Source organism: Garra rufa, chromosome 9 (assembly GCF_049309525.1).
Source record: "Garra rufa chromosome 9, GarRuf1.0, whole genome shotgun sequence".
In the NCBI taxonomy this organism is placed as follows: Eukaryota; Metazoa; Chordata; class Actinopteri; order Cypriniformes; family Cyprinidae; genus Garra; species Garra rufa.
In genome coordinates this window covers 18,422,812-18,434,965 of record NC_133369.1, presented here as the reverse complement: position 1 = coordinate 18,434,965, position 12,154 = coordinate 18,422,812, and the positions used below count along the sequence as shown (strand labels likewise).

The following is a 12,154-nucleotide window of genomic DNA, read 5'->3' as shown; positions in this document are numbered from 1 at the left end:
TACTTGCAGTCCACAAGAGAAAATAAGTGTTGAATTTATAAAAATGATCCTGTTCAAAAGTTTACATACACTTGATTCTTAATACTGTGTTGTTACCTGATTTTTTTATTTTTTTTTTGTGATAGTTGTCCCTTCTTTGTCCTGAACAGTTAAACTGCCTGATGTTCTTCAGAAAACTCCTTCAGGTCCCACAAATTCTTTGGTTTTTGTGTGTATTTTGAACCCTTTCCAACATTTGACTGAATGATTTGGAAATCCATGTTTTCTCACTGAGCACAACTGAGGGACTCATATGCAACTATTACAGAAGGTTTAAATGCTCACTGATGCCTCAGAAAGAAAAACGATGCATTAAGAGCCAGGGGGTGTAAACTTTTGAACAGAATGTAAATTTTTCTTATTTTGTCTTTTTTTGTTTTGTTTAGTAATGCCCCTCAGAAGCTACAGAAGATACTTAGATGTTTCCCAAAAGACAAAATAAGTTAAATTTACCCTGATCTTCAAAAGTTTTCACCCCCCGGCTCTTAATGCATTGGATTTCCTTCTGAAGCATCAGTGAGCATTTGGACCTTCTGTAATAGTTGCATACGACTCTCTCAGTTGTCCTCAGTGTGAAAAGATGGATCTCAAAATCACACAGTCATTGTTGGAAAGAGTTAAAATACACAAAAATTCTGTTTTCTGAAAAACAGTGGGCAGTTTAACTGTTTAGGACAAACAAGGGACTCATGAACAACTATCACTAAACAAAAAAACACAGCTGTGGATCATTCAGGTAATAACGCAGTATTAAGAATTAAGTGTATGTAAACTTTTGAACGGGGTAATTTTTTTTAAATTCAGCTATTTTCTTCTCTTGATCCCTCTTATTTTGGTAAAATAATTAACATTTCGCAGATTCTGCAAGGCGTATGTAAACTTTTGAACTTTTCTTCAACTGCAACCTCAACTGTAAAGTTGGACTCATGAACAACTTGTACAAGTATAAAAATTCATTCAACTTTGTGTCTGGTTTGTTAACATTAAATTGTGATTTAATGTTTGCCTGATTACGTAGTCTTACATAATTTGCTAAAAGGCTAGCCATATTAAGGGGACGTCTGTTCTTTCAATCAAATACAATAAGATGCAGACACAAAGTTTTGGGAAAAAAGGCCTTGAGATGCATTTTTAAAGGGATAGTTCACCCAAAAATAACAATTGTGTCTTTAATTTCTCGTTCCAAACCCGTGAGACCTTTATTCTTCTTCAGAACACAAATTAAGATATTTTTGATGAAATCCGAGAGCTCTCTGACCCTACATAGACAGCAAGGCAACTACTACTGTACATGTTATGTAATGTTATGAAGCTACAAGAATACTTTTTGTGTGCAAAACAAAAATAACAACTTTATTTAACAATTTCTTATCTTTCATGTCAGTATTCAACATATGTTCACTAAAGTACTACGACGTATGCGTGTGGTGTTGCTGCCGCAGAAGCTGGCGTTCTGGCGTAGAACCTGGATGCACTGCGTCTTGTTTACAAGCAGAGTAAACATGTCTGAAGATTTTCAACAGAGAGGATGACTTGCAGTTTTTTGCCCAGCCTTACTTTGAACCAGAATATACAAACGATGAACTAAGAGAGATGGACGTTCTACTTCAAAACACTTTCTTTTCTTTGCTCACAAAAAGTATTCTCATAGTTTCATAACATTGCGGTTGAACCACTGATGTCACATAGACTATTTTATCCATGTCCTTACTACCTTTCTCGACCTTGAGCATTTCCGTTGCGTTGCCGTCTACACAGGGTCAGAAAGCTTTCGGATTTCATTACAAAAATCCTATAATGTGGTTTTACGGGTTTGGAACAACATGAGGGTGAGTAATTAATGACAGAACTTTCATTTTTGGGTGACTATCTTTTTAAAACTTAAAGAACTTTAACCCTGCTACAGTGTCTTCAAAACACATCACAGTGTGAAACATTGAGAAACACTGGTTTTTGCTCCATGGCCAAATAAAACAAAGCTTTTAAAACACAATGATTATCTCTAAAAAGAAAAAAATGGGGGTCAAACTTAGAAACATCTAAAAGTGGGCTCCTATTAAAGCGTCGCTACAGCTGCCACGTCACATGCAGCACGAGTTGTGCGCTTGCTAAAATTCCAGCTTCCTCCCTCTCATTTCCCAGCTATCATCACAGAGCTATAAAACTTAATAGAGGTTCTGCACAGTGCCTCATGACAGATCTGCCTGTTTGTGTTTGTTCGTGTGTGTCTTTCTCTCAGTGCGACGCAGCTGTGATTGAAGGTTAACCTCTCTGAATCTTTCTAGTGTGTTACAGGGAGTGACTCGGATCGGGAGCAACATGAGCGAGCGCTTTGACTGTGACAACTGCAAGGAGTCCTTATACGGCAGGAAGTACATCCAGGCGGAGGACAACCCTTACTGCATCCCGTGCTACGACAGCCTGTTCGCCAACACCTGCGATGAGTGCAAAGAGCTGATTGGCCACGATTCAAGAGTGAGTTGAACTTATTAAAGCACCAGTTCTTTTAATTTACTCACCCTTGTGTCATTCAACTCGTATGACTTTTTCCTGTGGGACACAAAAGAAGATATTTTGCAGAATGTTAAAGGGATAGTTTAAAATTCTGTTAATCACTCACCATCTTGTCATTCCAAACCTGTAAGAAGCACTGCTTTTTTGATTTTCAAGGATCGAACAATGTGTCTTCTATTTCAGATTCTTAAAAAAAATGAGAACTAGATAATGAAAAAATATGTAGCAATTAAAGAAATGTCCAAAATAAAGTGAAGCACATGCAATACTCTAGTATTACTACTATAGTAAAATCATGGTTCATTTTCTTAAGTGATTTGTATTAGTGCATACTTCATTTATTTTTTTGTTTTATTTTGATGTTTTCTATGGTTTAACAAAAAAAAAGAAATTCACAAAATCGCTCTGAAATCCTGATCTGAAACAAATGATTCACGAAGTTCCGATCTAAATCAAATGATTCACAATCAACACTCTGAAGTCCCGATCTGAATAATGATTCGCAAGCCACCATTTCAGAGCAGGACTCGGAGTGCGGATTGCAAATCCTTTGACGTAGATTGGAACTTTGCATATCGATTTGCAAATCATTTGATTTAGATCGGAACTTCAAATCATGTATCGCGAATCATTTGATTTGAATCATTCAATTCGCGAACCCGTTCCAATCTAGATCAAATGATTCGTGATACACAATTTGAAGTCCTTATCTGAAACAAACGATTTGCGATACACAATACGATTGGAGCACTTTGAAACTGAATCATTTTGCGACGCAAAATACAATTCAATAATTCAAGCACTTTTCAAGTACCTCTTCAGAAATATTGCTATTTTCAAGGGTTTTCCAGGCCTTAAATTTCAAAAAGTCAAATTGAAGTACTTCAAGCACTTTAGGCACCCTGTATGAGCCCTGAAAGGTAGGACATTGTTAAAATAGTCCATGTGATATCAGTGGTTCAACCATAATGTTATGAAGCTCAGAGAATACTTTTTGTGTGCAAAGAAAACAAAAATAACGATTTTATTTAACAACAACTTCTCTTCTGTGTCAGTCTTCAATGCATGTTTACAAGAGACCTTTCTGGGCCTTGAACGTCTCAGTTGCGTTCTTGTTTATGCAGGGTCAGAAAGCTCTTGGATTTCATAAAAAAATATTTTAATTTGTGTTCTGAAGATGAACGAAGGTCTTACAGGTTTGGAAAGACATGAGGGTAAGAAATCAATGACATACATTTTTGGGTGAACTATCACTTTAAGAAAATAAATACGGACTATTGCTTTAAGGTACGATCACATTTGGCAAAAATTCACAGACAAAAAAGGTCCATTGTCAGAATTCCAGATGATGTGGATTTATAATGGAATAACTAGATTTCTCCCACAAAATTTTCAGAACAACGGTACATTTGACCGCATCTTTAGACCTCCAAAATTTGAACTTCTGACTGAACGATTCCCGCCATACAAATAGTGTCGAGTTCGCTCTCTACAGCAAAATGTTGATTTTACAGGAGCATATCCATGGTGGTTGGAAAAATTTGAGACTCAATTACACTGTGAAAGCGTTTTTATGTGGTTTCAGGCTGAAACTGTCTGTTTAGCAGTTCTTTTGAGAGAGGCATTTATTGGCCAATTAGAAATGTCATTCAACTTCAGTCAGAGCAACAATGTTTAAAACCTAAGGCAAAACATTAGCAACCAATTGAGTCTTTAATCCTTCCCGTTTCGAGAGTATCTAATCCCTTCAAAATTAAATAAAAACCAAACAATGCAGTTCATTTACCACTCTAGTAAACTCCCCACAGGAAATCACGAATCCATGTGCTTACAGACAAAGAGTCTGATGACTTACTGACAATGAGGGACAGCAGATGCTAAATTAAGTCACTGTTTGTCTTGGCCATTTGCAGCACAGGTCATAAATTGCACCCTCCCTGTCTTATTACTATGTGTTTACATATTTTACATGAGGAGTTGACCTAGGCGCCATGTTCTCCACAAACACACACTCATAACTAGATGCACATGTGCTAGCGTTTGAGAGGCTGAATAGCCATTACTTGAGATCTTAATCAGAAATGTACTTGGGATCAAGGAAAAGTGGTTTAATTTGTGGCCTATTCCGACATTTTTTTTTATAAACATGGCTAATCGTTGGTACGTCAACTCGTCTTTAACAATAACCACAATTTGTTAATATTCTAATATGGAGATCCCAGTACACCGTTTCCTGCTAGGAGATTTACACACCCTCATGTCATTACAAACCCGTATGACTTACTTTCTTCTGTGGAACACAAAAGTACATTCTTCAGTATTTTTCCTTTACTGTTCCACTGGCATTGCATGAACTCTCCTTTTACAGTTAAGGTCAAAAGTTTACACCCCCCTTTCAGAATCTGCTAAATGTTAATTATTTGACCAAAATAAGAGGGATCATACAAAATGCCTGTTATGTTTTTTAGTAATGACCTAAATAATTTACCACAAGAGAAAATAGTAGTTGAATTTATAAAAATGACCCAGTTCAAAAGTTTACACCCTATTCTTAATACTGTGTTGTTACCTGAATGATCCAAACCTTTCCAACAATGACTGTATGATTTTGGGATCCATTTTTTCACACTGGGGACAACTGAAAGACTCATGTGCAACTATTACAGAAGGTTCTAATGCTCACTGATGCTTCAGAAGGAAACACGATGAGCTGGGGGGTGAAAACTTTTTGAATTTGAAGATTAGGGTAAATTTGACTTATTTTGTCTTCTAGGAGACATGTAAGTACCTTCTGTTGCCTCTGAAGGGCAGTACTGAAATAAAAAAAGGTGATATTTAGACAAAATAAGAAAAATGTACACTTTTCCATTCTGTTCAAAAGTTTTCACCCCCTGGCTCTTAATGCATCGTGTTTCCTTCTGAAGCATCAGTGAGAGTTGAACCTTCTGTAATAGTTGCATATGAGTCCCTCAGTTGTCCTCAGTGTGAAAATATGCATCTCAAAAACAAAAAATACACAAAAATAATGAAAAACCAAAGAATTTGTGGGACCTGAAGAATTTTTCTGAAGAACAGCAGGCAGTTTTACTGTTCAGGACGAACAAGGGACTCATGAACCTCAGTAAACTCAACCGGAAATGTGCATAACATCTCTGTGTTGTTTCTTTGTGATTCAGGAGCTATTTTACGAGGACCGTCACTACCACGAGCACTGCTTCCGCTGTTTCCGCTGTGACCGTTCGCTGGCAGATGAGCCCTTCACCAGCCAGGACGATGCTCTTCTGTGCAATGACTGCTACTGCAACGAGTTCTCCTCCAAATGTGTGGCCTGCGATAAAACCGTCATGCCTGGTACGAATGACATCAGCACACCTCATCAGTCATAACTCATGTCACTACCTGACAAATCCTGTTCAAACTGGTCTCAAATCTAGTCCCTTCACAACCTGGCACCATTCCTTCAGTTTGTTCTCGATCCTGTTGTGTAAGACTTCAAGTCTTCACACTACTAAAACAGACAGCTTGTCACGACCACAGGTATGCAGGTAACGTTAGATTCACAAACATGAAGGAGCCAAAACAGAGAAAGGGGGAAAGTTCTGCCAAAGTAAATGCAAAGCACCAACAGCATGACTAAAATAGAGAGAGAGAGAGAAAAGTGAGGGAGTGTACAGCGGTGAAGACCAGGTTAGAAGTGACAAAATAATTGCCAGTCTGCTTGGCTTGCTGTCTCTCAGCCAAATCATTGCGCATGGCTGCCATCCAAGCCTCTGATGATAGGAGAAGATAAGCCAGTAAACTATTTCAGCAAGTTTGCATCCATCTGAAATGCAGGTAAAAATTCCAAAAGGTTACGTATGTTATTTTACAAGGCTTGCAAAGTGAGCCCTGTATTGAAAGTCCTTTTATGTATTTTTCTGATGCCTGCAAGGCATTGATTTTCCATAAATGTGGTTAGAGTTGCGGTTGGAGTTTGTTTCTAAACTAAGTATGAAACCTCTGCAGTTTATTCAGTCTAAACCACTTGCACTACTCTTCACAAGTTTGGCATCAGTACTATATTTTCCTCCAGCAAGGATGCATTTAATGGATTAAAAGTGATTTCTCTTTCATATAAATCATGTTCTTTTACATTTTCAATTCATTAAACTATTCTGAAATAAATGTATTCCACAATGTATTAAGCAGTACAACTGTTTTCAACATTGAGCACAAACTAGCTTATTAGAATGATTTCTAAAGGATCATTTGACACTGAAGAAAGGGGTCCAAAACAAAAATGAAAAATTCTGTCATTAATTACTCACCCTCATGTCATTCCAAACCCATAAAAACCTTTTTTTCATCTTTGGAACACAAATGCAGATACTTTTTGATGAAATCCAAGAGCTTTCTGAGCCTGCATGGCAGCAATACAACTAACGTTCAAGGCCCAGAAAGGTAGTAAGGACATCATTAAAATAGGTACATGTGACATCAGTGGTTCAACCTTAATTTTATGAAGCTACAAGAATACTTTTTGTGCACAATGAAAACAAAAACAACAACTTTATTCGATAATTTTTTTGCTTCCATGTCAGTTTTCACCACATGTACATAAAACAGTCTTCGTAAACAGAGAGGATGACTTGCCATTTTTTGCCCAGCCTTACTTATTTAAAGAGCAGGTCGTATGGTTTTTTTAAAGCGTGCTAATATTGTGTTAAAGTCCCCTACAACAGGTTTAAATGCATCTAAGTCATTTGTCAATGATTTCAAACGTTCGCTTGAAGCAGCTTTGAGCGTAATATGTGTAAACCCCTTCCTTCCATAAGCCTACTCTGCTCGGATTGGTCAGCTGGCCAAGTCTGTTGTGATTGGCACAGAGAGGAATACTTGAGAAAGCTACCAAGCACAATAATGTCATATTTAGCCTCTGGAATGCGAATTTACCAGGTGAACCCCAACAAAAAGTGTGTATTTTACACCCTAGAACGCTATTTTAACGGGGGACCCCCCTTGAAACGTGATTGGGCTCGTTTTGAGTAGCAGGGCAGGTTTTGTTGTGAAAACCTGGCAACCTTGATGCAACGTTAAATAATAATATAGTGCTCTAATCCATTCTTAAAATAATGACATAAAAACACTTGTTCAACACTTTTGTTTAACACTTGATGCAAATCGTGCCCACAGCAGTTTAGACTTTAAACACATAACAAAACAATAATGGTGCATACGTTAGCCGAGTGCTAACGTGACTAACTGCTGAAACAACACAGTTTGTAAACCAAAATATGTCTAAGTCACATTCTTTATTATTAAACGAAGTAATTATAACGACAGTCTACATTAAACGACACATACTTAGGAAATAGTGGGTTCACAGTGAATTATCAGAACTATTTGAGCAAGACAGTAATATCGTGGTTTACCCAGAAACCTAAGCTGCTATAGGTACAGTATGCATCACATATTAGCACAAAAAAATAGATATTTTGAGCACTCCATTGAAAATGTACATATAACCTATCAAACGTACTTACAGGTTGTGGTTTAAAGATGCTTGTTAGTCCAAATAAATAAGATTAGAAGCCAAAGAAGATGGAAATTGTCGAATAAAGTTGTTATTTTTGTTCTTGGATTTCCTCAAAAATATCTTAACTTGTGTTCAGAGTAATTAATGACAGAATTTTCATTTTTGGTTTAACTAAAAATGTTACAGACTCCACACTTTTGAAGTTTAGTGTAATGCCATTGTGTTTACAATTTTAGTCTTAGGTGTGTAACCAAAGGTCATATTATTTAAATACTGAATTGCGATTAATCTTCTTCCTGACATCTGTTTGCATAATGAACTCCTGTTGGTCTTTTCCTTCTTGCGCCTATTTAACCCTCTAAAGTCAACTTTAGACTGCAAGAACGTTTGCTGAGTATCAAGACAATGAGAAAGCAGCTCTGATGTGGCGTTTGCTATTTTGCTGCCTTGCGAGTATCATTGTTTCGTCCTGGAAATGTAAATCTACATTCTTAAAAATAAAGGTTCTTTATTGGCATTAATGGTTCTATGAAGTACCTTGAACATCAATGGAACCTTTCAAATGCAGAAAAGGTTCTTTATAGTTTTTTTTTTAAATGTTCTTCAAAATGGTTCTTTTAGGAACTGTTCACTGAAAGGTTCAAAAATGGTTCTTCTATGGGCATCACGGCAAAAACACCCTTTGGAACCTTTATTTTGAAGAGTGTAGTTGCTTCTGGCATTAAAAATGTGTAGCTGTTACTTTCTGAGGTAAATTCAGTGAACAAATCAAGCTGTATTACAACCTCCAAAAGCTGCCAAACCAAAAATATTCTGCCACAATTTTGAATCCCAATTCATGCATCTAACTTAAGGGCTACATTATAGAAAGAGGAACACATTGTTAGTGATTAGGACCTCTGTTTGTGATGTGCAGATGACAAGGGAAAGACAAAGGATAGATGGCTCTGTTTTATAGTTCATACTTTGCGTTGATGAATGTGGTGACACATATTTGGGGTGAGTGAGCGGCCTTGCTGTAACTTGATATTTCTTCTAAATGCCTTTTGTTATCCAGTGGATTACAACCTTTATCTTTTGCTCTCCATGTAAAGCTTTGGTGATTTGAGGACCTCTTTAAGGAGGATCTTCACAAGTCTTTTGATCTTGGTAATGTGCAAAATGCTTAGTGGATTATGAACGTCAACCTTTAACCTGCTAATTATTTGATGAGCCTTAACTGTCAGATCATCATTTTGTCACTTTGAAAGCTCAGATTCAGACTCATCTTTGGTAGGGAAATCTCAGCGATAAGTAATCTCAGGTGAGATCTCTTAAGAAGCATGAAGTCTTTCAAACTGGGTGAAGTGACTTTTGCTGACATGCTCATCAGCAGGTCTCACAGTGGGATAATGCAAAGAATCTAGGCAATTATGATGGGCCTCCTAGTTCTGTTATATTCCCTTAGTCATCCGAGAATCCTGGAAAGGGATTTATCAGAGAATAACCCTTTTCCACCAAAATGATGCTATTATGTAACTAAGAGTTCTGACATTTCTCAGAAACAAACACATTTCCCCTGACTTGAGGACTAAACAATGGTGTAACTGATAATGTTTACTTAGTAAACTCCCCACAAATAAACATTATCCATCATGGTCTTTGTTTTAAAGTCTTTCCTTTTCGTTTCGAGAAGATATATCAGTGTCTTGTGACCTCGGACCACAAAACCTTTAAAACCAGTCTTAAGTAGCACAGGTATATTTGCAGCAATAGCCAAAAATACATTGTATGGGTCAAAATGATCGATTTTCCTTTCATGCCAAAAATCATTAGGATATTAAGATCATGTTCCATGAAGATATTTTGGAAATTTCATACTGTAAATATATCACAGATTAATTTTTGATTTGTAATGTGCTTTGCTGAGAACTTCATTTGGACAAGGCGATTTTCTCAATTAGATTTTTTTTTGCACCTTGTATCCTAACAAACCATACATCTTATTTATGGAAAGCTTATTTATTTAACTTTCAGAGATTATATAAATCTTTACCCTTATGACTGGTTTAGTGGTCCAGGTTCACATAGTTCTTTAAAAATATGCTTGCATTAATAATCACATACACTACCAGTCAAAAGTTTGGACACACTTCTCCATCAAAGAGAATGGGGAAGTGTGTCTAAACTTTTGACTGGTAGTGTATATAATAACTTGATCCAAATATGTAATCAATTCACTACCCTAGTTATTACATATGTAAAGTAGATTAGATTCTGTGGCAACGTGGTCTGAGCAGCTGTCGAGAACAAGGAAATTGTTTGTTTTAAAGGCTCCCTTCCTTTTTCTCTCTCTCACAGGAACCAGGAAGCTTGAGTACGCCGGCTCCACATGGCATGAGAGCTGTTTCATTTGCAACAGCTGTCAACAGCCAATAGGCTCCAAGTCCTTTATCCCAGATAAAGATGACCACTATTGCGTACCCTGCTACGAGAACAAGTTCGCACCACGCTGTACTCGATGTAAACAGGTCAGTGGAGGAGTTTTACTAGCTTCTCTGCCTGGAATACATCACCATGTGTTCCTCATCAATCCACGCACACATTCCTCTACAAAAAGTCAGAATTCTGACCTCATTTCTCCTTCCTGTTGCATATCAGAAGTCTTGCTGGTCACTGATTAACTTGGGCTGTCAATTTCACATCCTGTCCTGACAAAGCACCATCTGTTTGGATTCTTGGCTTTATAATTCTGTAAAATACAAAAAAAATATTCCTGGGATAGCTCTGCTGAATTTTTAGAGGCCATTACTTCACATGATCCTTCAGAAACCATATTAATATGCTAATGTGGTGCTAAATAATTATCAATCCTTTAGCAATCTAGTTAAAACTATTTAACCTCAATTGTTGGGCAACTACCTGTAGTAAACTATACAATCATAGTGACCCATCCCTAGCATACAATTCCTGAATATTACGTGTACACTCATGACAAGAATTTTTACGCATAACAAACAATGATAAACTAATTTGAATGTCATACCTTGAATGTAGTTTGGTTTCAGTCAAGTATACAGAAACTCATGCTGACAGGTTACTGTTTGTGTCTCTGGTGTTCTCTCTCTAACTCAGGCCTTGGCTAAAGGTGGTGTGACCTACAGGGATGAGCCGTGGCATAAGGAGTGCTTTGTGTGCACAAGCTGTAAAGTCCAACTAGCTGGCCAGCACTTCACCTCCCGTGAAGACAGCCCATACTGCCTCAAATGTTTTGGCAATCTGTACGCCAAGAAGTGTGAAGCCTGCAAAAAACCTATTACAGGTACAATGAATATTGATAAACATTGGTTAAAAATTGATAGGGGCAGTGGTGCCACAACAGGGGATTACCAACTTGATCTCATGACGAAAATGTACCTGTTGGAACTTTTTCGCAAGACGCAAAATATGTATCGCCATGTACGTTTTGTGACAAATTTAATGTGAAATGTCCTTTTGAATTTTTGTCGAGTGACGCTATAACTGTAATGCTTCTGTCATGATCTGGGCTGTGGGGTTTCCCTCAGCCACCTGAGAGCGCTGTTTCCCTTCCCTTGCACTGCACTTCCCTGATCGTTCACATCTGTCTTATGTCTCTGGATGTCTGTCTCTGTGTTCTTGATTATCCTGACCCGTGCTCTAGATCGTGTTTCTTGTTTTGTTCAGTTTTTGTGTTTAAAGTCTATTAGTTTTGTGCCATGTTGGTCTTTTAGTTTGTTTGTTTATTGTTTTATTATTAAATATCTCCTCACCTGCATCTGGACCCAGACCTCCCATTATTCACGTGACAGAATGCAGCCATCCAAGATGGGTCCAGCGGGGAGGATTTTTTTCGGGGAGGCGAAGCTTTCCCGTTTGGCGGCGGCGGACGTGCGTTTGGGGGCGGCGACCACCCGCTCTGTTCCCGATACGGCGGGAATGTCTTTTGAGGCGGCGTCGGCTACTCGCTTCGAGTTCATCTACGCCTGCCTGGCTAAGATGGCTGCATTCTGTCACGTGAATAATGGGAGGTCTGGGTCCAGATGCAGGTGAGGAGATATTTAATAATAAAACAATAAACAAACAAAC

General features: G+C 37.8%; 1 protein-coding gene across 1 annotated transcript in view; it reads left to right on the top strand.

Annotated features, from left to right (window-relative positions):
• Positions 1 to 12,154, top strand: part of fhl3a (four and a half LIM domains 3a) — a 56,565-nt gene that overhangs the window by 40,708 nt on the left and 3,703 nt on the right. Inside the window, exons 2-5 of the mRNA XM_073846674.1 lie at positions 2,325 to 2,514; positions 5,730 to 5,904; positions 10,409 to 10,578; positions 11,183 to 11,369. Coding sequence (XP_073702775.1) covers positions 2,359 to 2,514; positions 5,730 to 5,904; positions 10,409 to 10,578; positions 11,183 to 11,369 — 688 coding nt within the window. The 5' untranslated portion in view covers positions 2,325 to 2,358. The remainder of the gene's footprint in view (positions 1 to 2,324; positions 2,515 to 5,729; positions 5,905 to 10,408; positions 10,579 to 11,182; positions 11,370 to 12,154) is intronic.